General features: G+C 38.7%; 1 protein-coding gene across 1 annotated transcript; it reads left to right on the top strand.

Annotated features, from left to right (window-relative positions):
* Nucleotides 1–169: 169 nt before the first annotated feature.
* Nucleotides 170–23,192, top strand: chd1 (chromodomain helicase DNA binding protein 1). Its single transcript, XM_042732098.1, is given in 36 exon segments — nt 170–479; nt 1,904–2,029; nt 2,981–3,161; nt 4,762–4,866; nt 4,980–5,032; nt 5,122–5,262; nt 5,758–6,023; nt 6,233–6,458; nt 6,540–6,640; nt 6,721–6,899; nt 6,985–7,109; nt 7,229–7,445; nt 7,534–7,623; nt 9,083–9,273; nt 9,553–9,741; nt 9,982–10,141; nt 10,892–11,044; nt 11,135–11,206; nt 12,134–12,283; nt 12,992–13,140; nt 13,243–13,343; nt 14,233–14,324; nt 14,451–14,627; nt 14,806–14,966; nt 15,198–15,239; nt 15,325–15,458; nt 15,877–16,015; nt 16,228–16,378; nt 16,527–16,616; nt 16,824–16,967; nt 18,606–18,872; nt 18,987–19,106; nt 20,246–20,424; nt 20,512–20,611; nt 21,135–21,415; nt 22,627–23,192. Coding segments are annotated over 35 exon segments (5,268 nt in total). The 5' UTR covers nt 170–479; nt 1,904–1,976; the 3' UTR covers nt 22,916–23,192.
* Nucleotides 23,193–24,784: the final 1,592 nt, after the last annotated feature.

Here is a 24,784-nt window from a genome sequence, read left to right on the forward strand (position 1 = left end):
TTGATTTTTTATTTTTTGAGTTGTTGATTTATGAAGAGTTGTTAAATTTTGAAATATCTAAATTTGTAGCTAGGTACTTTTTGGAAGAAAACGTTGCTACGGTAGTCTGAAAAGTTGCTAAATTTAGCTACAAAACTGTTAGTTGGCAATCCTGCGCTCTTCATCAGACTACTGAGGACTGCGGCGGTGCGCGGGAGAGCGCTGACGTCACGGCCCGGGGTTTCTCTCTCTCTGTGCTCGAGAGTGTCATGGCGGAGGCCGGCTGGTGAAGGATTTACAGCTGAAATATGCCTGCTATCCCACCTGTTTCCCGGCACATGGAATACGGAAAACTGCATAGCGTTTAAACCCAAGGCACTCTTGACCGTGGAGGGGAAAGCTCAGAAACCCATCTCTCAGATAAAGTCTTAAGAGTGTTTTTGTGGAGTTCCCGAGCGACAGCGGCACCAGATCGAGCCCAAGCATCGCAGGGCAGGCAGGTAATAACAGAGAAAACACCTTCAGTACGGCCAGCGAGTGTGTACGACGAGAAGGACCTGGCCGAGAAACCGAACCTGGCTGGGTATTCATCAGTAGATGTCTGTACACGGTTCGAGATGCTCTGTGTATTTGCCAGTTTTAAGGGCTAGTGAAAACAAACTGAGCGGAGCTACAGGAGCGCAGTGCGGGAGTCAACAACAGCGTGAAGATCAGACAGCGTTACACTGAAAACAGCCGAAATTCAGCCGAAACCTCCGATCATAACACCAAACCCACAAGTTCATTGTTACAACTGTTAGTTTAATGTGCTTAAGACGAGCCAGTTGAAGTCAAAGCAGAATGTCCCATCAAAATTAAACTCAAATTGAGTGAGGCTGCTCATTTAGCTTAGCATGCGAGCTAACTGGCTAAACAAATAACCAACAAGTTATACTGGGGAGATTCTATCGAAATATGGTTTAGATGTTACTATATTATTAATGTGATCTAGATTATGTCTTAGTGGACTCCAGTAGCGTGACTGTGTTAGCGACCGGTAGCCAAACAGCTAGCACACGCTTCTCTCTTAGCTGTAGCATGCTAAGCTAAGTTAGCCTGTCCTGCTACAACAGAAAGAGACTGATGAACGATTTGAAATGTAGAACCAGTCCAGCACTGCTAGTGGGGTGAACGAACAAAACGTAGTCTCGAATTGTGGTTTTATGATGTGAAACGTAAACTCAGTGACAACGGGTATTTGTAAACACACCGACGGTATTCCGCGCCTGTACCCGAGCATGGCGCTGCTTCAGGCCGCCGCACAGCTCAGGAGAGTCCGCGGCTTTTTAGGCCTGATCCCTAGAGGCCCCCGCGGTCAACATCACATAGATCGTTTTCATTCATTAAACGGTGCTAAATATTTCGCTTTACGTAAGAGTTCTGTACGATTCATCTGTATATTTTACGCGTAGACAAAACATGTGGTTTGCAGCTGAAGTAAATTTAGCCTTTTCTGACATGGTGTAGTGTTTTGAAGAGGGGAAGTAGAGAAGTAATCCTTTCTAAGAAGCATTTGCTGATATAGTGCCACATCAAGACCACAATATTGAAGAATAAACTAATAATATACATTATGTACGTAAACAAATGATAACAGTTTAAAAAAAATTCTACACTGAACACGTGCTGCTGTGTTTACAATGGCAGAAAAATACAGACCTTTCTGTATAAATACTATTAGTGTAACATTTCTGCAAACCAGCTGTTAAATTGTATCAGCAGCAGTGTCTTGTTCATTTCAGTTCCTCAGACTTACGCTGTAGTCTCTTAGAAAGAAATCCGTGATGTTTACTGGAAAACATAAGATAAGTCACCTTGATAAAAACATTCCATTTGTCTGAGTTTCTGTTCTAATCACAACTTCACCTTTTTGTTTTTTTTATAGGTGAGCTGCTCTGAAGTGGAGCACACAGACCGCAAGGATCTCTTCAGGGACTAATCTTTAATATTTGTTTGCGATGGATGGACGCAGTGAGGATGAAAGTGTCAGCAACAGCAGCGGAGAGTCCAGGTAATCAAAATACATTAGTTTTGATGTGAACAAATTGTAAAGTAGTAATTTGTCTGAAAATGAAAATTGTGGCAGTGAAGACATTTGCATAGATTATAATCAGATTCCATTTACTTTTGATGTAGCGCCAGCATCTGGTGTTGACAGTGTTTGACAGCAGGCTCTTTACATCAGAGCACTGAATCCTAACCTTGTACTTGCTCAAGCTGTTACGTACATTAATAAACCTTTACATGTGCTTTTTGGCTCGAGAGGAGTTGATTTGTATGCCAGACTAACGGTTACTTTAGTTGTCAGCGACACGTTGTAACTTACACCTTCCTCCATTCTTTCTGAGTCTGTTTCTCCAGTCGTCCATGATTTCAGTGGTGTTTTGCCTAATCCAGGTCATTGTAGTGCTAAACATGTAGTATGACTGGAAAGTGCTATAGACTTAAATGATCAGTGAATAATGAAGCATGAATAACATCTTACTTTGCTCGTCTTCTTACATGCACAGTGTGTGAAAGTGGGAAGAAGCATACAAGACGTGTAATGATTTAGATTACTGCTTTTTTATTACATTTATTAATATTTAATTATTTTAAAGTGAAATTAACATGCTAATAGTTGAGCGTAGACTTTGCATACATGTATAGCAAAATGTAAATGTTGAAAAGTGTCATGGAAAACAATATTTAACTGATTAGTTTTTCTTAAACATGCTAGCTAGCTGCAGTACTGTTTAGTTTACTAGTCTCACAAATTCATCAGTAATCTACGATAGTCTAACCGGTGTTATTTTGCTGGATAAGCATGCATTGCCATCAAAAACACCACATTCACTTATTTGGATAATTGTATTGTTTAATTACAAAAAATGCTATCAAATAGTATCCTGCTCAAAATGATCAGCATTTAAATGTGCAAATGATGAGGAATTGAGTCGTCGTATGTGTTTTTGTGTCTCAGTAATTCAGATGATGAGTCTGGGTCAGGATCGGGCTCGGGCTCGAGTTCAAGCAGCAGCAGTTCTAGCAGTAGCCAATCAGGGAGCAGTGACTCAGGAAGCGGCTCGGATTCTGGAAGCCACTCGGACTCGGAGAAATCCAAGGAAAAGAATGATCAAGACAGTAAAATCGATGGAGCAGCGGTAAGCCTCATGAAGCTTTTGTGTGAAGTTGTGAGATGCAAGGGGTAGTGCTACTTTTGTGCTGTAAAGTCCACATGAAATTAAAATTGACTTCGTCATTACACACATAAAAAGGTGAAAGTTTAAAGAAAGTGAAAGATTAAATTAAAGGAAATCAAAGGCACACATCAAATGTTAACTGGTAAGAGGTTTAATGCTTTACAGGAACGCATGTTAATGACATTTCGTTACCTTTTTTTTAAATAAGTTTGTTTATACACAATTGAATGTTATCCTGTTGCATGTAGAAATGTAAAGCAATTTCAGTAAGAAGCTTATACTGGCACTCATTCAGTGAGGTTCACTTGCTGTTGTGATGAGCCTTCATGCACAACGAAATAGTCATTTTTAGATAAGTTATAGCTACATTTCTGTCAAAGCACCTGATATGGCAATTTGCATGAAATAAGTTATAGCTACATTTCTGTCAAAGCACCTGATATGGCAATTTGCATGAAACATTACATTTACATAATTCTGCTCATCAAGCCTCATTTCTGATCAAAACAGAAAAAAAATGTAATATTGTGAATAATTACAATTTAAAATAATTTTTTTAAAGACATACTTTAAATTATCATTTATGTGATGCAAAGCTGAATTTAAGGATCATTATCACATGATCCTTTAGAAAATCATTCTAATATGATGATTCATTATCAAAGTTGGAAAACAAATCAGAACAATGTGAGACTTTTTTAATACTTTGATGAATAAAAAGTAAAAAAAAAAAAAAAAAAAAAAAAAAGAAGCTATGTTTTTAAAATATAAATATTTTGTAATAACAATATACACTACTGGTCAGTAATTTGGGGTCAGTTAGTTTTTTTTTTCTTCTTTTTTAAATAAAACAATACCTTTTCAGCAAGGATGTGTGTTAAATTGATAAAAAGTGATAGTAAAGAAAATATATTATTAGAATATATATTATTAGATTTTTTATTTTTTTTATTTTGAATAAATGCAGTTCTGTTTTTAACCTTTTATTCAGTGAAATATATTAGACAGCAGAACTGTTTCACACTCATAATACAATCAGAATATTAGATGATTTCTAAATGATAATGTGGATAGAGATGTTACATGTGACACTAAAGAAAGAGTAATGATGCTGAAAATTCAGCTTTGAATCGCAGGAATACATTAGCAAATAGAAAACCTATTATTTTAAGTTGTAATAATTCGCATATGACGAGTTTTTTTTCTGTATTTTGATCACATAAATGCAGGCTTGATGAGCAGAAGAAACTTTTGAAACACATTGATAATAGTAATTGACCTGTACTGTAGGTCGCAGTTACCTTGCAGGCAAATATTATGCACTTCGCTTTTTGTATCCGTTTATATAAATCACCACCTTTTGCAGTTTGATAAGGGCACTAAACCATGTTGTGCTTTCAATTTTAGTTTGTTTGAAGATGTTTGCTTTATGAAACCGTGGCGGGACAGATTCTAGCTAATTAATGGGAAACACTGAGTAGGAACTTCACAGGTTTTTGGAACAGAGCCTTTGTTTGTAAGTGTTTGAAAACATCCCTGTTGTTATAACTCCTTGTTGTAGTTTTGGAAGTCCAATCCCAGTATCCTGACAGTGCAAAGGACAGCCATGCTCAGGAAACAACAGCTTCAACAGCAGCAGAGCTCCTCAAACACTGGCTCAGACGAGGTACTGCATGCTCTTACTGCAGCACTGTGAAAATAAACTCCATAAAAATCACAGATTTGCAAGTTTGTCCAAGTCCCTCTGTTTATAAGTGTGTGTTGTATTCTTACCTGCAGGACTCTTCCAGTAGTGATGAGTCGGATGATGAGTCAAAGAGCAGGACTAAAGGGTGAGCGGTCTGCACTGGTGCATCACATGAGATTACACTCTCGCTCTACATGTGGTTAACACTGATTGACTCTGGCTTTCTGTGTGTAGGTCTGGTTCAGACTCTGACTCGGGCTCTGGTTCAGGAAGTGGCTCGTCTGACTCTTCAGCAGAGGAGCAAGAGAACAGTGACGAGTCCGTGTCAGACTATGAGCCCAGTCACAAAGTCAAGAGCAGAAAACCTTCAAACAAGTACGGTTTTCACATTAATCTTGATTTACCTTACATTATTTCATCTGATTTGAAACAGCCCTATAGTGTATATTGCATTTATTGATAAAGTGTAGTAATTTGACATGAAAGATGATACATAGATTTAAAAAGGTTAACAATAGGCCTTTGTAAAGGTATGCAAAAGCTAATAGAACACTGATGAAAATATTGCTTCAGAGTAAATTGTTTACACCACCAAAAATCTTGGTAATGCGGTACTTTTTGGGGGTATTTTGTGTGGAATATTGTAAATTTCATATCTATCTCGTAATAATAAATAGCATTTTTGACAGCCATGGTATTTTGTTTTCTTTTTACAATAAACACATTCAATATTAAATATATAATGTGTATTTCTATTACAGGTTTAAGTCTTAAATTTCATACAAGGTGGTATTAAAAAGGTCTTAAATTGAACTTGTTCATATCTAGTTTTCTGTTGCTGAATGAATCTTTGCTCATCTCATCTCTCAGGGCCAATGCCAGGAATGGGAAAAATAACAAAGCTCCTAAGAAGAAGCCCTCCCGCTCCTCCTCAGATGATGAGGATGATTATAAAAAAGCTCTAGCGGGACCTCGGCGGCAGGCCACAGTCAATGTGAGCTACAAAGAAGATGAGGAACTGAAGACTGATTCAGATGACCTGGTGGAGGTGTGTGGAGAGGACGTCCCACTGCCGGAGGAGGACGAGTTTGAGACGCTGGAGAGAGTTATGGAAATGAGGATAGGCCGGAAAGGAGGTGAGCACAAACAATGAAATACGTTTTGTATTTGATAACTGTTCAGTTTTGATGTCTGTGTTAAGTGTGTGTGTCGTGATTGATTTCAGTGGGCTTTAATTGGCAGGTTCAGTCTGTTTCTCTTGAGGCAGAGCGACATGTGAAAACACATTCAGCTTGGGAGAAAAGTTTAGAGATGTATGTTAAAGTGTTGTCATGTTCTTTAACAGCAACGGGGGCCGTAACCACGGTGTATGCAGTAGAGGCAGATGGAGACCCCAACGCCAACTTTGACCCCAGCAGACAGCCAGGAGAGGTGCAGTACTTGATGAAATGGAAGAACTGGTCCCACATTCACAACACCTGGGAGACAGAGGAGACGCTCAAACAACAGAACGCGAAGGGCATGAAGAAACTGGACAACTTCAAGAAAAAAGAGCAGGAGAAAAAGAAATGGTATGAATCATTAAAGAAACTCAATTTCTTATAGCTAACGTGGCTTTAGATGCTGAATTGTTCTTACGGTGCCACCCATAGGCTCAAAGCTGCCTCGCCTGAGGATGTGGAGTACTTGAACTGTCAGCAGGAGCTCATGGATGACTTGCATTCACAATATCAGCTTGTGGAGAGAATCATCGGTAAGAGGACGCTGCCTCCCATTGTCTTTGTTTCAATCCGTTGTTGTTTATTTACCTTGTCTGTTGTCTTAATCTTGCAGGACATTCAAATCAGAAGTCCGCCGCAGGTTATCCAGATTATCTTTGTAAATGGCAGGGGCTGTCATACTTCGAGTGCAGCTGGGAAGACGGTGCTCTCATTGCCAGAAAGTTTCAGAAGTGCATTGATGAATACATGAGTCGGAATCAGTGCAAAACCATTCCCTCCAGAGAGTGCAAGGTAACGGCACTCAACGCCGGACATCTGAGCTAGTAAATGAAACCCCAATCACTGTACATCCAGTTAAATGTTTGATTTCCTGTAGGTTTTAAAACAGAGGCCACGGTTTGTGCCCATGAAGAAGCAGCCTCACTACATTGGCGCAGATGGGTTGGAGCTGCGGGACTATCAGTTGGAGGGTCTGAACTGGATGGCTCATTCTTGGTGCAAGTATGTCCGTTTGGTTTCTTCCTAATAGACATCACCTTGGTTTCATTGATGGATAGATTGCCACAGTTGTGAATGATTTCATCAGATTCTTCATCACTCGTACTCCTCTGCTTTCCCAGAGGAAACAGTTGCATCCTGGCAGATGAGATGGGTCTGGGCAAAACCATCCAGACTATCAGCTTCCTCAATTACTTGTTCCATGAGCACCAGCTTTACGGGCCGTTCCTTCTGGTGGTGCCTCTGTCTACACTCACGTCCTGGCAGAGGGAGATCCAGCTCTGGGCTCCTCAGATAAATGTTGTGGTGTACCTGGGAGACATCAGAAGCAGAAACATGGTATGAATTTTGTAAGAATTTTAAAAAGGATGAGTGTGAATGTGCTGGTTTTGGGGCGAAGTGTAATGCCAATCTGTATGTTGTTCAGATCCGGACACATGAATGGATGCATCCGCAGACCAAACGACTGAAGTTCAACGTTCTGCTTACTACATATGAAATTCTGCTGAAGGATAAGGTACAGCTTGAGCCGAAAGCCAAATTTAAAGGGCACCTGTTATGTCCCTTTTTATAAGATGAGATAAGTCTCAGGTGTCCCCAGAATGTGTCTGAAGTTTCAGTGAAAAAATACCCCACAGATCAGTTATTGTTTCATTTTGAAAATGCCTATTTTGAGTGGAAGCAGAAACATGCTGTTTTTTTTCTTTTTTATTTAAATGGAAAGGTGCTGCTCCCCGCCCCCTTTTCAGATAAGGGCTGTACCTTTAGAGCTCCTACCTCAAAAACTGCTAAAAACATCAGTTTAGTTTTGATTACTGCGCTGAAATCATGCCTCAAACGCCATATTAGTTTAAACTTTTGATACAAGTCTTTTTGGGCACACAGAAAGCAGCTGTCACACGGCATGTGGGCACTAAACTAAGTTCTCTTTCATGTCTTATTGCTCTTAAACTGTCAAATACACAAGTTTGTTAAAAACATAATTTTCATAAACAGTCTGTGTGTGAAGGTAAACAGCTGTAATGAAATCACATGTTTATATTAAGGGCCTTTCACACCGCAGGAACCTTTTTTATAGTACCAGAGCTAATTGTGGAACTTCCCACTTTCTGGCGTTTTCACACTGCAGGAACTGGGTGTGATTTTAGTACCGGACTGCCTTTTTCGAGAACCAAATTAGCTCCTACTCCAAAGCAGCGTCTAATCAGAACAACTGGTACCTACTTTTGGGCGTTTAATCAGAACAACTGGTACTATGTACTATGGAATTCTTAGTTCGCGCATATAAAATGTCTGCTTGTCCCAGACGCACAAAAAAACAGCTTGCATCCCTGGCAGATGAGTCTTTAGTTCTGAACGGCGAACAAAAAGCCATCGAAAGGCCTTGGTGCGAATCTTTAGATACTGGGAAATAGTTTAAGCAACAGCAGTACGGGCCGTTGCGAAACATTTCTGTATTAGGTGCGAAAGGCCCTTTAGATCTGTGTATTTTATGAGTGTCTTAATATGTTTTTATGATGTATACAATGTTATTAATGAGAAAATAAATTAGTGTTATTGACTTATTTAGATGTATTGATGTGATATGTCTTACTTAAATGCTGCTTTTAAGTGCTCTAGCGTGCAGATAAACACGAGTGTACTGTGTGTGGATCACTCAGGGTGGGGTCTATGCTAATACAACAGTGTCTGTCAACAGTCGTGGGCGGGGATTGTAAAATGTGACATCATTTTAGCTTGTTCTGAGACACTGCTTATGATTTATGGTGATTAAAAAAAAAAGAGCAGGTGGATTTTTATCATTATAGGGTGGTTGTGCACACACTGCTAACACACATTTATGATCAAACAACATGTTAAAGTGAATTCTGCATAAAAGGTGTTTTTTATTGAATATGATGTAAATGTGTATTTTGAATGGAAGGAATGTGTGTTTTAGCAGAGCAGAGAGCTCATTGTTATATTTTCTCTTGCAGTCATTTTTAGGAAATGTGAGCTGGGCGTTCATTGGTGTAGACGAGGCCCATCGGCTGAAGAACGACGACTCGCTCCTCTACAAGACTATGATCGAGTTCAAGTCCAACCACAGGCTCCTGATCACAGGCACACCCCTCCAGAACTCACTCAAAGAGCTCTGGTCTCTGCTGCATTTTATAATGCCTATAAAGTAGGTGTACTCTTGTCGAATCAGTCCACTTGTTTTTTTTTTCTTTCTTCAGTTCAATGTATAGCCACAGAGTTTTTCGGTGCAGTGCTACTATATGCAAGTGAGCTTTTTTCAGTTGGGACTTTTTTTAGTTCTTTTTGCGTTTTGTGTGTTTTTTTTGTGGGGTTTTGGTTGATTTTGATGGAGTTTTGTGTTTAGTTCATTCTTGTATCGGTGTATTACAAAGTAATAGTCAGAAGTCACTGAACGAAGGGCTGATATAAGCTGGCATGTTGGTAGATTTCACTCGTGGGAGCTGTTTGAAGAGGAGCATGGCAAAGGCAGAGACTCTGGCTATACCAGCCTTCATAAGGAGCTGGAGCCCTTCCTGCTGCGCAGAGTGAAGAAGGATGTGGAGAAATCTCTGCCTGCCAAGGTGGAGCAGATCCTCAGGGTGGAGATGAGCGCCGTTCAGAAACAATACTACAAGTAAGACAGCATTTAGAGTAAAGTGATGAGTACTGTACAGTAGAGAGAGACTGCATAAACATCAGCATGGAATCTAAATGGATCCCATTTTACTTTATTCATGTGATTAATCTTGTCATTCTGTATTCTAACATGATTTGTCCTGAAGAAAAATCCAGCTATATAATTCCCATTTAAGTCCAATTTTACAATTAAATGCTATTTGATTCCCATTTAAGTCCAATTTTTTTTTTTGTTTAGGTGGATATTTTTTTGTTTATTTAATTTTTTTTTTTTTGGGTGTATATTGAGGAGGTAATGTTTAGTCATGGTCATGATGGAGCTGAAGAAATGCTGTAACCACTGCTACCTCATTAAATCCCCTGAGGAGGAGTTCTACAACAGACAAGAAGGCCTACAGGTGTGTTCTCACCTCCAGATGGAAAGCACTAATTAGTCAAAATTGTAATAGCTACAAATTTAAGGAGGTTTTAGTGGTGTTTTTTATAGCTAAGGTTTTAAGAGTTATATATATAAAATATTATAAATATTTATTTTTTCAATGTCACGTCAAAAAAGTATTTCTTTAAAGGTCACAAATGGTTTGGATAAAATATAATTTACATGGAAAACGTGATTTATTGCTAGATGCTTTGTCTCACACCTTGTAGAGCACAATATCTGAATTTTGTTTAACATTAGTTGCTTATAAATCACTAAAGTTTTTTTTTTTGCTTATGTGAGAAACTTCTATGTAAAAGAAAACAGCATGCTCTCCGGTTACCAGTTGCTGTTTGTTTTTCCTGTGCAAATTAAAATATGTTTTTGTTTGTTTTTTGTGTGCATTCTTTTGGGATTTTTTTGGAAAATTTCAATGTTTCGTTGTGGGGTAGTATGAAAGTTTTTATGTTGTTTGTTTTTTATTTGTATTAATATAATATTTTAAAATAGTAATTTATGATTATTTGATTCTTTGTTAGTTATGTAGGAAAATACCTATGTGGCAGAATATTGAATCTCGTGTTGCAAAAAGGCTGAACTTCTGCTTTAGGGGCTTCATAGTTAAATGTGGTTTTTTGAGGAGATTTTTGTGGTGGATATTATTGTAGTTAATATAAACAGGTTGTTGTGTTTTGAATACTTGGTGAGTGTTGTGTTCTATTGTCTGCAGCACCTTATTCGCAGCAGTGGGAAGCTGATTCTTCTGGATAAACTGCTGGTTCGGCTGAAGGAACGAGGGCACCGTGTGCTCATCTTCTCCCAGATGGTTCGGATGCTGGACATCCTGGCTGAGTACCTGAAGTACCGGCAGTTCTTATTCCAGGTGATGACAGGACTCTCTCACTGCAGGGATCTGGAGTTGCATCTGTCTTCACTGGAGTTAAATGCACTGTCGAAGTGTTTGTGTTTATAGAGACTGGATGGGTCCATAAAGGGTGAGATGAGGAAGCAGGCGTTAGATCATTTCAATGCAGAGGGCTCCGAGGTATGTGTGGGGCGTTTGATTGTTTATTTTCATTTTGATTATTTGTTTGTGTGTTGTTTATGTTTTTTTTGGTTTTTTGTATTGTTTATGGTGTTGATTGCATTATCATTGTGTTGAATTCCTTTCAAAATTCTAATTTAGGCTTAAAATCTATACATTAGGCTTTAGGTTCAACAGTCTGTCAAATAAAAATGTAAAGAATATTATTTTGATGAAAGTTTATAGATTAAAACAGATATGCTGGTATAATAGTATTAATGGACGTTTGCTGTTGTCTCTTGCAGGATTTCTGCTTCCTGTTGTCCACGCGAGCAGGTGGTCTGGGCATTAACCTGGCCTCTGCAGATACAGTGGTTATTTTTGACTCTGACTGGAACCCTCAGAATGACCTGCAGGAGCCCAGGCAGTCAGAGCGCTCAGGATTGGGCAGAAAAAAACAGGTCATGCCTCCGATGGTTCGGATGCTGGCTGAAGTACCGGCAGTTCTTATTCCAGGTGATGACAGGACTCTCTCACTGCAGGGATCTGGAGTTACATCCGTTGTTTGTGGCTCAGGTGTGACTTACAGAAGTATTTGTGTTTATAGAGACTGGATGGTTCCATAAAGGGTGAGATGAGGAAGCAGGCTTTAGATCATTTCAATGCAGAGGGCTCCGAGGTATGTGTGGAACCACTGAATGTTAATTATCATTTTAAATATTTATTGCAGCATTGATTACATTATCATTGATGCATTGTAAAGTCTAAAATCGGGTCATGATTTGTTCTGATTGAATTCCTTTCAAAATTCTAATTTATTAAAATTATACATTAGGCTTTAGGTTCACAGTCTGTCAAATAAAAATGTAAAGAATATTATTTTGATAAACTAACACAAACAGATATGCTGGTATGTATTTGTGGATGTTCGCCATTGTCTCTTTGTAGGATTTCTGCTTCCTGTTGTCCACGCGAGCAGGTGGTCTGGGCATTAACCTGGCCTCTGCGGATACAGTGGTCATTTTTGACTCTGACTGGAACCCTCAGAATGATCTGCAGGCCCAGGCCAGAGCGCACAGGATTGGGCAGAAAAAACAGGTCAGCCTCCACGTTATCTCCTGACATTACATGCAATGAAACCAAAACTTTCTAAAAATATTTACCTGATATATTAGTTATGTAATGTATGCTGGCTTCATTGCATTAATATTGATTAAGACTGCACATAAAATGGAAAGGGATATGTGACAGGCTGTGCTGTAATCACCGTAGGTAAACAGGGCCTTTGGTGTTCGTTCAACACGACTAAAATGTGGTCTTGGACAGCAGCAGTATCGGTTTTTAAATGTTTGTCATATTGCAGTGCATTCTCTTATTTTGTTAAAATTGTGACATTTGTTACGTTTCATTGTAATCTGGTCTAACGTCACGTCTGACCGCTTCTGGGTGTATAATAATAGTAGTGCTACTAATTAATAATGATAATAACACTACTGAAAAATCACAATCCTAACCTTTATCTCCATGTTTAAACCTCAGTTGGCCAGACAGTGATTCATTTTTTTTTTTCTTGAATTGTTCAAAAAAAAAAAGTTTTCTGGAACACCATAAACCTGGAGACTGTATTGTATAGGCAAGTTTTTAAAAGCTTAAAGGTGAATATAAATGAATAGTGCTCCTAAACGGCAGCAGTATTCGGTACATCACGACTTGTGTTCATTTGCTCAAATTAATCTACACATTTATTCTTTGGAATTTAGTCTAGGCCACTACTTTTGATGTTTGTTATGTAATCTTGTCTTTCAGGTGAATATATACCGTCTGGTGACAAAGGGCTCGGTTGAGGAAGAGATTATTGAGAGAGCCAAAAAGAAAATGGTGTTGGACCACCTAGTGATTCAGAGGATGGACACCACTGGAAAGACAGTCCTTCACACGGGTGCTGCTCCTTCCAGGTACAGCTGCCAATATAACTTATAAATACAGGGTTTTATTCAAGAACATTCAGTGCAACATTCATCTATATAATTATGTGTTATTGTTTGATTCGTCTGCAGCTCTACTCCATTCAACAAAGAGGAACTGTCGGCCATCCTGAAATTTGGTGCTGAAGAACTTTTCAAAGAGCCAGAAGGAGAGGAACAGGAACCTCAGGTCTGTGGGATTAAACTCTAGGGGTGGGCCATATACTGGATTTGGACTATCGCCTCTATCGCGGTTATGATCATGTGATGTTTTTATGTTGTGGCGTCATGAAACTTGTCATTTGAATGTGTTTTTAAGCACTGCGGATTAAAAGCAAGTGAATTTAAGCCATTGGAGCACAATAAGCAGTGAAAATGTTGGTATATGAGCGCACTGGGAGAAAGTTTGAGGGTGCACTTAAAGCCACTTCTCACGCAGCGTGAGAGTAATGAACTGAGCTCTCAACTGGCGCCTTATTTGGCTTAAATGGTCAAATACACACTTGCTTGTCAATGTCCTCTTCGCGAGTGTCCCTGTAGTCGGTTGTCTTAAGTGAAAGTAAACAGTTGAAAAAGAAAACGAGTGTGTATCAGTATATTAGATCCGTGCATTTGGTCTTGAAGGGACAGCAGGCTAATAAACCTGGTGCTGTCTGTGTCAGAAATGTTTATCATTCAACAAAAGATAGAATATCTCTCGCTGCCCTTGACTGAATCACTTCTGTAACTTTAATAGGAATAAATCTGTATTTAATTTACCCAGTGCTTTTTTTTGTAAATAACATTCAATTTTCTTAATTTCTTAATTCTAGTACTTGAAGTTTTTGATGTAGGTTTATGTCATTCATTTCTTTGTTGTATTGTAGGTTTTTTTTTTTTTTTGTCGTATAGTTTCTTATTTTATCACTGACTGTTAACATAAACCTTACTAAAGCAAAAACAACTGTATTGTGTGGTATTTAAATGTGTGTGTGTGTGTATATATATATATATATATATATATATATATATATATATTATATATATATATATATATATATAATTGATAAGATTTTAACACAAACATGGTCATCAGCGTATGGGTGGACATCGATGAAATCCTGAAGAGAGCAGAGACCAGAGAGAACGACCCTGGACCGTCGACTGTAGGAGAGGAGCTCCTCTCACAATTTAAGGTATACACTTTAAAAGTTGGAGTGGGGCTTCTGTCATAATTTTAGGTATGTGTTTTGGAACTTATATTGAGTGATGAGGTTCCACGTGTGTTGGATGGTTTAAAGAGTGTTTGATCTGTCTCGCAGGTGGCAAATTTCTCCATGATGGAGGAGGAGGAGATTGACATGGACACCGAGAGGGACAATAAGAACTGGGATGACATTATCCCAGAGGAGCAGCGGAGGAGACTCGAGGAGGAGGAGCGACAAAAAGAGCTAGCAGAGATCTATTTACTGCCCCGCATGAGGAAGTGTGCTAAACAGGTTAGCCAGTCATACAGTGTTAACAGTGCCAGTAATCAAATGCTTGGGTTACATCATCAACTTATTCATTATATAAAATGAAAAGGGTTGATGGATGGTATGCTGGTATATAAAAAACTAACATACACCCCTAGTTCTTTGTACTGTTTTCATGTCCTTTTTTAATTTGTGATGACAGTCCAACTTTAATGGAAATGAGGGCAGGCGTAGCCGGAACAGACGGTACTCTGGTTCAGACAGCGATTCTGTCTCTGATAGAAAGAGGCCCAAGAAACGAGGAAGACCTCGAACTATTCCAAGAGAGAACATTAAGGGTTTCACTGATGCTGAAATACGCAGGTAAAGCAAATTCAACACTAGGAGAGAAAATCAGTGATAAAGGCATTATGTATTTAATTACTGGATAATCTGGTGAGAATTCACTGTGAAATGTATTAATTGTTTTTCCCTTCACACCAAATGTATATTCTTATGTGTTAATCCAATAATTCAATATTATGCTTTAATGTGAATTTTTTTTTTTTTTTTTTTTATGATTTCTGTTTACTATATAACTTTTTTTTCACATAGGTTTATCAAAAGTTATAAAAAGTTTGGTGGCCCTTTAGAACGGTAGGTAGCTGTTTTTCATAGCTTTATATTTGGTAACGGTTGCACGTTGGCCTCTCTTGTTGATGTGAGTGTCTGTGTATGACAGGCTTGATGCTATCGCTCGAGATGCTGAGCTGGTGGATAAATCAGAGCATGATCTGCGGCGGCTGGCTGAGACCGTACACAACGGCTGTTTGAAAACACTAAGGGAGAACCCCTGTGGACCCGAACGAACCTCAGGCAAGAGCAGCACAAATCCACACTGACTGATTACTGAGGAGTCTGTGTAAACTGTGGCCTGCAGGGCATGCATTTGTGGCTGGATTATTGTGCGTTTTGTGCATTTCACTCATTTCGCATAATCCTGCAGTCATGACTTAAGCAATCCATGCCTCTAGGTTATATTTGTCATCCTTTTCCACCTGTGATGAGTTTACCTCACCTAAATGAAAAGCACATTTAATTGCATGGGTGCAGTTGTAACATTTTGGATGTCATTAAATTGTGTGAGCAAGACAATAGAAAATTTTTTCACTCCGATCAAAGTGAGTAAATTTGTCCTGATATGAAGCATTTGGGATTGGAAATCCCCCTCGCTCTTTTCAAGAAATACATTTTGAAGCCTGATTTGATTTTGTTCTGTGCTGGTTCATATCAGGAGGCAGGCGAGGGAAGGTGAAAGGACCCACCTTCAGGATCTCAGGGGTTCAGGTCAATGCTAAGCTGGTGATCTCTCATGAGGAGGAGCTGGCACCATTACACAAGGCCATTCCCGCTGACCCTGAGGAGAGGAAGAGGTACATTAACATGAGTTCAGTGCAGTCCATGCAGCTGTAGTCTGATTTCGACACAGTTTTCTTCCGTTAGTGTTTGTCTTGAGTGTCTTTTGATTGGCTTTGCTGCAGCAGCATTACGTTTTTAACCTGCATTTTATTATTTTATACTGTTTGTGAGGGCAGAAAAATGGCTTAATTCAATCTTTTTATTTATTTATTTTTAATATTTATAGGTATATAATCCCATGCCACTCAAAGGCAGCTCATTTTGACATTGAGTGGGGTAAAGAGGACGACTCCAGCCTGCTTATTGGGATTTATGAGTACGGTTATGGCAGCTGGGAGATGATCAAGATGGACCCAGACCTCAACCTCACACATAAGGTGCAGAAACGCTTGGAGAAACAGTGCTGTTTGATTAATATGCCATTACACTCTTCTGGTCTTTAGTGGTTATGTATGGCATTTAAATGATAAATTGTTATATTACTTTTTGATGTTCTTTTTTGTTTATTGTTTATGTGTGATACAGGCCAAACAGTTGCAGACACGAGCCGACTACCTCATCAAATTACTGAGCAAAGACCTCGCCAAGAAGGAAGCACAGAAACAGGCCGGCACAGTGAGTCACGCAGTTTAAACACAGTCATCACTAATTACTGCAAAACATCACTTGGTTCACTAGAAGCAGACTTAAGCAACAAACGGTGTAACTTATAACAGTAACGTTGTCCGTGAACAGTTCATACAATTTCAATTGCTGTTCTGTGATCATACATCATGTTGATCATACAATACAATCACTGATGTTCCTTCGGCTCAAAATCAGGCAAATTCACGCAAGAGAAAACCACGGGGCAAGAAGAATAAAGCTGTAAAGCCGAAGGTGGACGAAGTGACGAACAGTCTGTCCTCTGCACCGCCATCAGATAAGAGCTCTGAAGAAGAGGATGAGAAAGAGGAAGAGGAAAAGGTTTGTGTTGCTATAACCATGTGAGGGTAGAGGCCGAGGCCGTTGCTGTTATCTTTATGCTAACAACTTTTTGAAAAGCCTATTATGTCAAACTCCTAGAGCAGTGATTCTCAACCATGGAGGCTTCAGCACACTGTCAAGTGAGCTATGAGATGGCTTAAGTATTATTATGTGTCAAAACAAGCCTTTTTAAGCTAAAACCAGCTAAAGCTTACAAGCTATTAAGATAAAAACTGACATGTTCCTTGATTCACTCCCTCAACAACTTTGTCATTTTTAATTAGGAATATTAAGAATTTTAAAAAATGAGAATTCTGGACCATGGACATTAATCAAATCTTAAAACTCATAAATTGCTATAAGGAATATACAATTTGTGAGTAAAATAATTTTGAAAACCTTATCCCGTGATCACAAAAAAAGTTGAACGTTTATATAAATGCATTACTGAACCTTGAAGAAAATTCAATTCTTGAATCTGAAACTACAGAATTTAATAGTTTTGATTTGTTTATATATATAATTATAATTCTGTAAACATTCAAAAATAATCAACTTTGTCATTGCAGCAGAAGTACCACAAATATCTTCTGTATTTAGATATTGTTTTGGAGAGTGGGTTAGAGTGAATGCCTTGGAGTGAAAAAGGTTGAACCACTGTCCTCGAGCATTCATTGTATTGTCATCAAACTTGACACTGTTCAAACCTTTCTATCCGAAGGTTATTGAAAGCTTTTTGATAGGCTGTCATGTCAAAACCATGCTTTAAAACTGTGGTTCCCATGTATTTTACATTGGCATAAAGCCTCCCATGCCAGGCATTCAACATCCGTCTTTGTGTGCTCCTCACCCACATAGACTCTAGTCTCTTTGTTGATTTTTATAGTTTTTTTTTTTTTTTTTTTTTTTTTTTTATCATTCTGTCTGTATTTGTTCTTCATGCTAGTTAATGCTGAGAACCCAATTTCACAAGGAACATTGTCGAGAGGGGCAGTAAAGCCTTTACAGCATGGTTTCCCAAGACAGGACACTAACCGTAAATCTGCTGCTGACTTTTGCTGTAAGATGTGCACTTAGGCTTGAGTGGATGTATTTTTGACCGCATCGCCTGAGACTGATCTTAATACCAGCTGTAATCGATGTCTGATACCATCCTGAACATAAGCCATTTCATGAAGTTATAAGAACAAAATTGGTTTGACTGACTATTTTCCTTTTTTGACACTGTAAAGCGGCTTTGACACAATCAGTATTGTACAAAGCACTATACAAATAAGGTAACTTGACTTGAAACAGTGGTAGGACATTGTAAATGATGCTTAGATCTCAAATGATGCTTCTTGCCTTTTTCCTACAGTCTCTCTAGCAGATTTAACTGTATACTACTTATTCTGGAGATGTAAAGACAATCCAAATTGACTAGATTTACTTGAGTAAATGCCCCTGGACCTGCTGTCCACAATGAATTTTAATGGCTTTCTCCAACTCTGAAGCAACTTTTCCAATGACATTTTCCAAGCTCCATTCCTCCTTGTTTATATGAAAAAAATACACGTTGTCTTTTACAATTTGACAACCTTGGTGAAAGTATAAGTCCCACCCATCTCCTGTGTTAAAGTGTCTTTTGTGTTCTTACAGGAAACTCCTCCAGTCAAGCCGCCCAACAGAAGAGCACGTGTGTCAGAGCGGCCGGTAAAGGAGGAGGAGGAGGATGAGGATGAGGACGAAGAGTCTGATGAGGACGAGCCTGAGGATAAAGAGCCAGAAGAGGAGGACATAATGGAGAAAGTGGTCAAAAAAGAGATTAAGAAGGAGAAGAAAGAGGAGGGTCGGGACAGCAAAGAGCGGGAACCAAAAGAGAAGGAGATTAAGTCAGAGCCTGAAGAAGAGACTCCTGCAGAGAAGGTCACATTGCTCATAATCACACTCTTACATCCCAGTGTCTTTTTTTTGTCTTCGTATACAAATATACAACATTTGCATGAGTTGTTATTCAAAAGCCATTGACTGCATTCTCAGGCTGTGGAGGTGAAAGCAGAGGTGAAGAAAGCTGATACCCCTGTGCACACGCCCTCCGGAGGAGATGCACTTCCCCTGTCTGACGAGTCTGAAGAACTGGACCAGAAAACCTTCAGCGTGGTGAGTTTGTGGCGTCTCACTGAATGGTTTTATTTTAGATGGACAATTCTCAGGCTGAAGCCTTATTTACACTTTCTGGAAGGCGTCACTAAGTGAGTGGCTCTGGTGAGATGGTAACCCTGTGGACTTCCTCTTTGCTGAATACCACTGGAAGCTGATGGGTTGGATTCTGAAGTATTTGGTTGTATTTGCTTCTAATCCAAACTTTTCGCAAACAATAATTAACTAAAGTAATTTAGTAACCGCTGTTCTTCCTGGGTACTTAAAGTGGTTAATAAGAATGCAGACTGCTCAGTTTTTTTTTTGCCAAGTATGCAGATGACTTGGTTTCATACAGAGCTGATGTCTCATTTTTAGGGATGTAACGATTCACTCAGCTGCACTATATTATTGCACTTTTGTTGGTTTTGATTGCTTCCGTTGTCCTCATTTGTAAGTCGCTTTGGATAAAAGAATCTGCTAAATGACTAAATTTAAATATTTAAATGAATATAACAAAACTAAATCGAAATTTTAAAACAAGCCTCAAATCAAATAAATAACACAAATAAAATAAATCTCTTCATATAAACAAAATAAGGCTTTGTCTGTGCTCTTTCCATTTAAAATGAGAGGTAACCACTGCATTTTAATCATGATCCAAACAAAGACATACATGCAACATGAGCAGTTTTTAATTTAAAGTAGGTTAGAATTTAGAAATTTGAAGCAAAAACAGAATGATTTGACTTCGGTTTTGTAAAACCATAAAAAAAAAAAAAAATCTGAATGAAACAGAAACAGCAGACGAGCTGAACGAGACGCAGATTCAGTCTCTGCCAGCAGGTGGCGCTTAAAGTGTTTCCTTGGTTACCGCTGTAAACAAAGCAGCGCTGCACTTATGAACTTTAATATGCTTTATACAGAGACAAGATGAACAGAAAAAATACTATCTACACTTTTCTAAAGACAGTAAGTTCCCGTCAGACACACATTCATATAAACTCCTACCCCTAAATGAATCATGATTTGTTTAGCATCTCAACCGGATTGAATCCTCACATATTTACTGGATTTCCAACCGTTAATCGTTAGATCCCTACTCATTTTATAATAGACATTGGTGTGAGCTGATAGCGTCTGTGTCGTGTGTTTGTCAGTGTAAGGAGCGCATGCGGCCGGTGAAGGCAGCACTCAAGCAGCTGGATCGTCCGGAGAAGGGTCTGTCTGAGCGCGAGCAGCTGGAGCACACGCGTCAATGCCTGATCAAAATAGGAGATCACATCACCGAGTGTCTGAGAGAATACACCAACCCCGAACTGATCAAACAGTGGAGGAAGTACGGCCATTTCAACACAAACCTAGAACCACAAGATATAAATGAAGGTTAATATTGAGTTTAAACTTGTTTATTTCCAAATTCCAGAAATCTGTGGATATTTGTTTCGAAATTCACTGAATTTGATGCAAGGAAACTGCATAAACTGTATAAACACGCCATCAAGAAAAGACAAGAAAATGCTCAGGTATGGACACTGTTTTCAGAAGATTCTGTGTTTTGTTAGTTACGTTTGTGTGTTTATATAGTTTAAATTGCTGTCATTATTTGTGTATTTATATTCTCAGTTTTTTAGTTTTTTTTGTGTGTTTTTTGTTTATTTGTGTCCATTGCTGTAATAATATTATTTATGTCTTTATCTTAGCTTTAAACATGCAGGTATGTCTGCTCTCTTGTTTTGTGTCAATTGATGATAAACATTCATGCATATTGCACATGTTTTTAAATGTGTTGGTGGTGCAGGTAAGTATTCTTTAGTGTTTTTTTTCTATTTTTTTTTAATATTAAAGATGGATAAATAAGCTTTCGAGTGATGTATTGTTAGGACAGGACAATATTTGGCTGAGATACAACTATTTGAAAATCTGAAATCTGAGGGTGCAAAAACATCAAAATGTTGAGAAGTTGTCCAAAGGAAGTTCTTAGCAATGCATATTACTATCAAAAATGTTTTACGTCAAATACGAAGAAAAGATCTGTTGCTGCTGCAGCCGAATTTCTTGTTGTGTGTAAATTTGTGTTCTTTTGTTTTTGAATGTGTTGTGTTGTTATTGGAGTTGTTGAGGGGTTAAAGGAGTAGAGGCAGGTAGAGATCGGACAGACATCACTCATCTCGCTACCATGAGCACAGCAAAGATCGGCATGCTGGAGACTCATACAGAAAGAGCTCCGATCCCAGGAAGAGACCCTACTCCTCCTTCAGCAACGGCAAAGACCACCGAGAGCGAGAGAGAGAGCAGTACAGAGAGAGAGGAGAGCGACAGGACAGCAGGTGCTTTTCTGTTTACTCTGAAGATGTTTCACAGTAGCTGCGTTCACATACACAGTGCCTGGTACAAATGCAGCTTTGCGTCATTTTTTTGAATGGGGTGATTTGCATGAAGCACATGACATGCAGGGAAAAAACAGGATATCATGGCCACAAACTAATTTGTTTCCTCATTTTAGGTAAATTGTGACCATGTTGTGCTAATTCGTTCCCTTGTTTTAGTTAAATCTTTGCTATAAACAAGGAAAAATTATTAAAACTTGACCACATTACTCGAGTGTTATTTGATGTTCTTAATAGGGCTGTCAACATTTTTCAAAATGTAAAATAAAAATCCAAAAGCCTTGCATTCGAATGTTATGTGTGCGTCAGGCAGCCAATCGATGCACGAGATGCGATGATGATGTAAGTGTCGTTGCATTTTTAAGGTGATTTTTTTTTTTTTATCCAGTTGAATTTACACTGGATGCAGCGCTGTTACATTTTTACTTTATAAAATTGTGTCATTAAAAGAGAACATCAATGTGGAGATGTTCGAAACTACATATTCACACACAACGTTCTACGTTATTTATTTGGCATATTTTCTAGAGGGACATCTATCACCTATTTACACTCATTATTTGTATTAGAAAGCCATGTGAAATTTAATGTAAGTTAAAAGTTTTTAAAAAACATAGGCTCGAGACTTGCAGTGGCAGTTTTTCTGCATCCCGCTGCTAATTCTCATGTTTTAAAAATGAAAAAGTACTCTGTGATTGGTTTTTGGTCCTGTTGTAAAATGCTTAAACTATACAAGCTATATACAGTGATGCTGTTTTATTTCTGAATGTTGTTTAAGGAACTTAATGAATTATATATGGTTTATAAAACATTACCCAAAAAACATTATGGACTTTTTTCAAATATAGTTACCTTTTATTTGCTTTGAATAAAAGTGCATTAGTAAATATTTTGCTCGAGCCGCGCCCTAGTATTTTTTCCCCCAGGAGATAAGCCATTAAATGAAGCTTTTTTCCCCTTAACTGAAATTATGCCTTTTAAATCTGAATATAATTCAAATATTGATAATATTTAAGCACAAAATTAGAATTTTGTTTTTCAGCTGTTTTGACAGCCACAAGTTTTCACAATTCTTGAATATCAGGTTGTTTGTTTGAGGAGTTAAAGGTCATCATGATTTGTGATGGTGTGTCTGATTGGCTGATTTGCAGATACTACAGCGACAGCAAGCACAGGAAGCTGGACGAGCACCGCTCCAGCAGAGAGCACCGATCAGAAAGCAACTCCAAGGACAGGACTCACGCCGAACACCGCCTCCACTCTGAGCACCGCTCCGCCTCCGACTACACGCATCCCAAATCGTCCCGGGACTACCGCTACCATGCAGACTGGCAGATGGAGCACCGGCCGCGCTCTCCGCTGGGCCACCGCTCGCCCTTCGAGTACTCGTCTGACCACAGAAGCACACCCGAACAGGTCTGGAGCGGCCGCAAGACATAACACTCTCCACTCGGCTCCGCTCGCTTCTGATTAGCCATAGACACACAACACACAGGAAATGCCTTAGGGGACTGTTGGCCGCTGCACTGGGGCTCCGGGGAGTGCCACCCTTTCCTACTCACCTTCGAGGAAACACAGATCACATATTTTTGTATTTAAGAGTTAGCTGCATTCTTTCGTAGGTGCTGCAGAGTAATTTTTTTTAATTATTATTTTTATAAATTGACTACTTTCCTTTTTGTTTTTCTGTTTATTTTGTTCTGTTTTTTTTTACTTTGAAATGGATGAATCCATGTTTCACTGTCACGTGCGACACTGGATCCGGACATACAGCCGTAAATGATCGCGACGCAGCTTATTTAAGAAGTGTTGAGTGAAAGGATGCTACAAACGCGTGTGGTCTTTATCCGCTAGAGGACCTGAGGGCTTTCTGTTCTGAAGGACTGGGGTTCACCTTCCAAAGTACCTCGTTTACAGTGTTTTGTGACCATTTTGCCAATTTTTATCTGTAATTTTTCTTTCCATCATGCTTGAATTATTTAAATCTGTCTTGGCTGTAAAGTAATCTGGACTATTTTTTAGTGCGCATCAGATAATGTCACTTTTTCACATTGTACTACTGTAAATTATTGTATAAAGTAAATCAAATGGGCTTTTCTCAGGCTGGTATTTTTTTAACTATTTCCCCATCAACTCAGGCTATTTTCTCTTTTCCTTGGTTGTTTTGACGTTTCTTAATCTCAGTAGTTTTGAATAATGAAATGGGGTAAATATTCCAGGTGTATTCGTTCTGTAGGATCGTTTGGTTTGTTGATCTCTTTGGTTTCTCTCTATTTGTAAGTGAACTGGCCTCGCTTTATAACAGCATCATGTCAAAAAATAACTCTGTAACAAAAAAACATGAAAGGGTCGATCGTAGCCTAGAGGCACTTATGAGCTCTCCTTAGAACATTTCCATGATAATCGTTCCTCTTGTTTTCTATAAATGTTGGCAATAATGTAATATTTTCTATGCAGCCCGAGTGTTTTTCTGAGTGAGTCAGAATGCTGTTACAGGACATACTGATGTGTATATATATCTCCTTCTATATTTCAAATCCAAATTTACACTGAAAATGCATGGATTTTTAAAGTAATTGTTTTATATAATTGTTTATAAAGTCATTAAACTCGAATCACTGTTTTCACCTGTAATCTGGATTTAATGTAACTTAGTGTGCTTTTCATGCAATCATTTTCAAAATAGATTTACAATTCAGAAGCATTTGACGCTGAGGTGGGTTGCTGTTTGTCTCTGCCAATGAATGCAAACTTTTTGGGTAAACTTTGCAAACTGTTAGTTGTTGCTTATTTGAATATACTGCCAGGAAACACAGCCAAACAGATGCATTGCATCATTTACCATTTAAAGTATATTCCTCTACTTCGAGCCTGCCGTGTGATGCACGTGAACTACAACTGAACGTTTCCATCTGCATGTTCTTATGCTCCACAAACAAAAAACTGTTTTTAGACTCCCATTGCATTTCTTCTGTCTTGTGTGTATAGAGTATTGGGCAGGCTGACTCGTGTGGTTACCTCTTGCACAAGCTGACTCGTGTGGTTGCATGAGTTGGGTGGTTTGGTATAGGTGGTGATGATTGCTTTTTTCGCAATTTTAGCCCAATTGTAACAGACTGAGGGAAGTGATGAGACCGTCAAGCCCGTGTCTTCCAATCGTTTAATATTTGATGTCAAATGCATGATTCGTATGCTTACAGTTTCACTGATGTTATCAGAAGAGACATCTCTACAAACAAAAATCTTACCACACATAAATAGATCTTAGAATGCATATGTTAAAGTACTTCAAGTTGCAAGGTAAACTAT

The sequence above is a fragment of the Cyprinus carpio genome, chromosome B10 (genome assembly GCF_018340385.1).
Source record: "Cyprinus carpio isolate SPL01 chromosome B10, ASM1834038v1, whole genome shotgun sequence".
Lineage (NCBI taxonomy): Eukaryota > Metazoa > Chordata > Actinopteri > Cypriniformes > Cyprinidae > Cyprinus > Cyprinus carpio.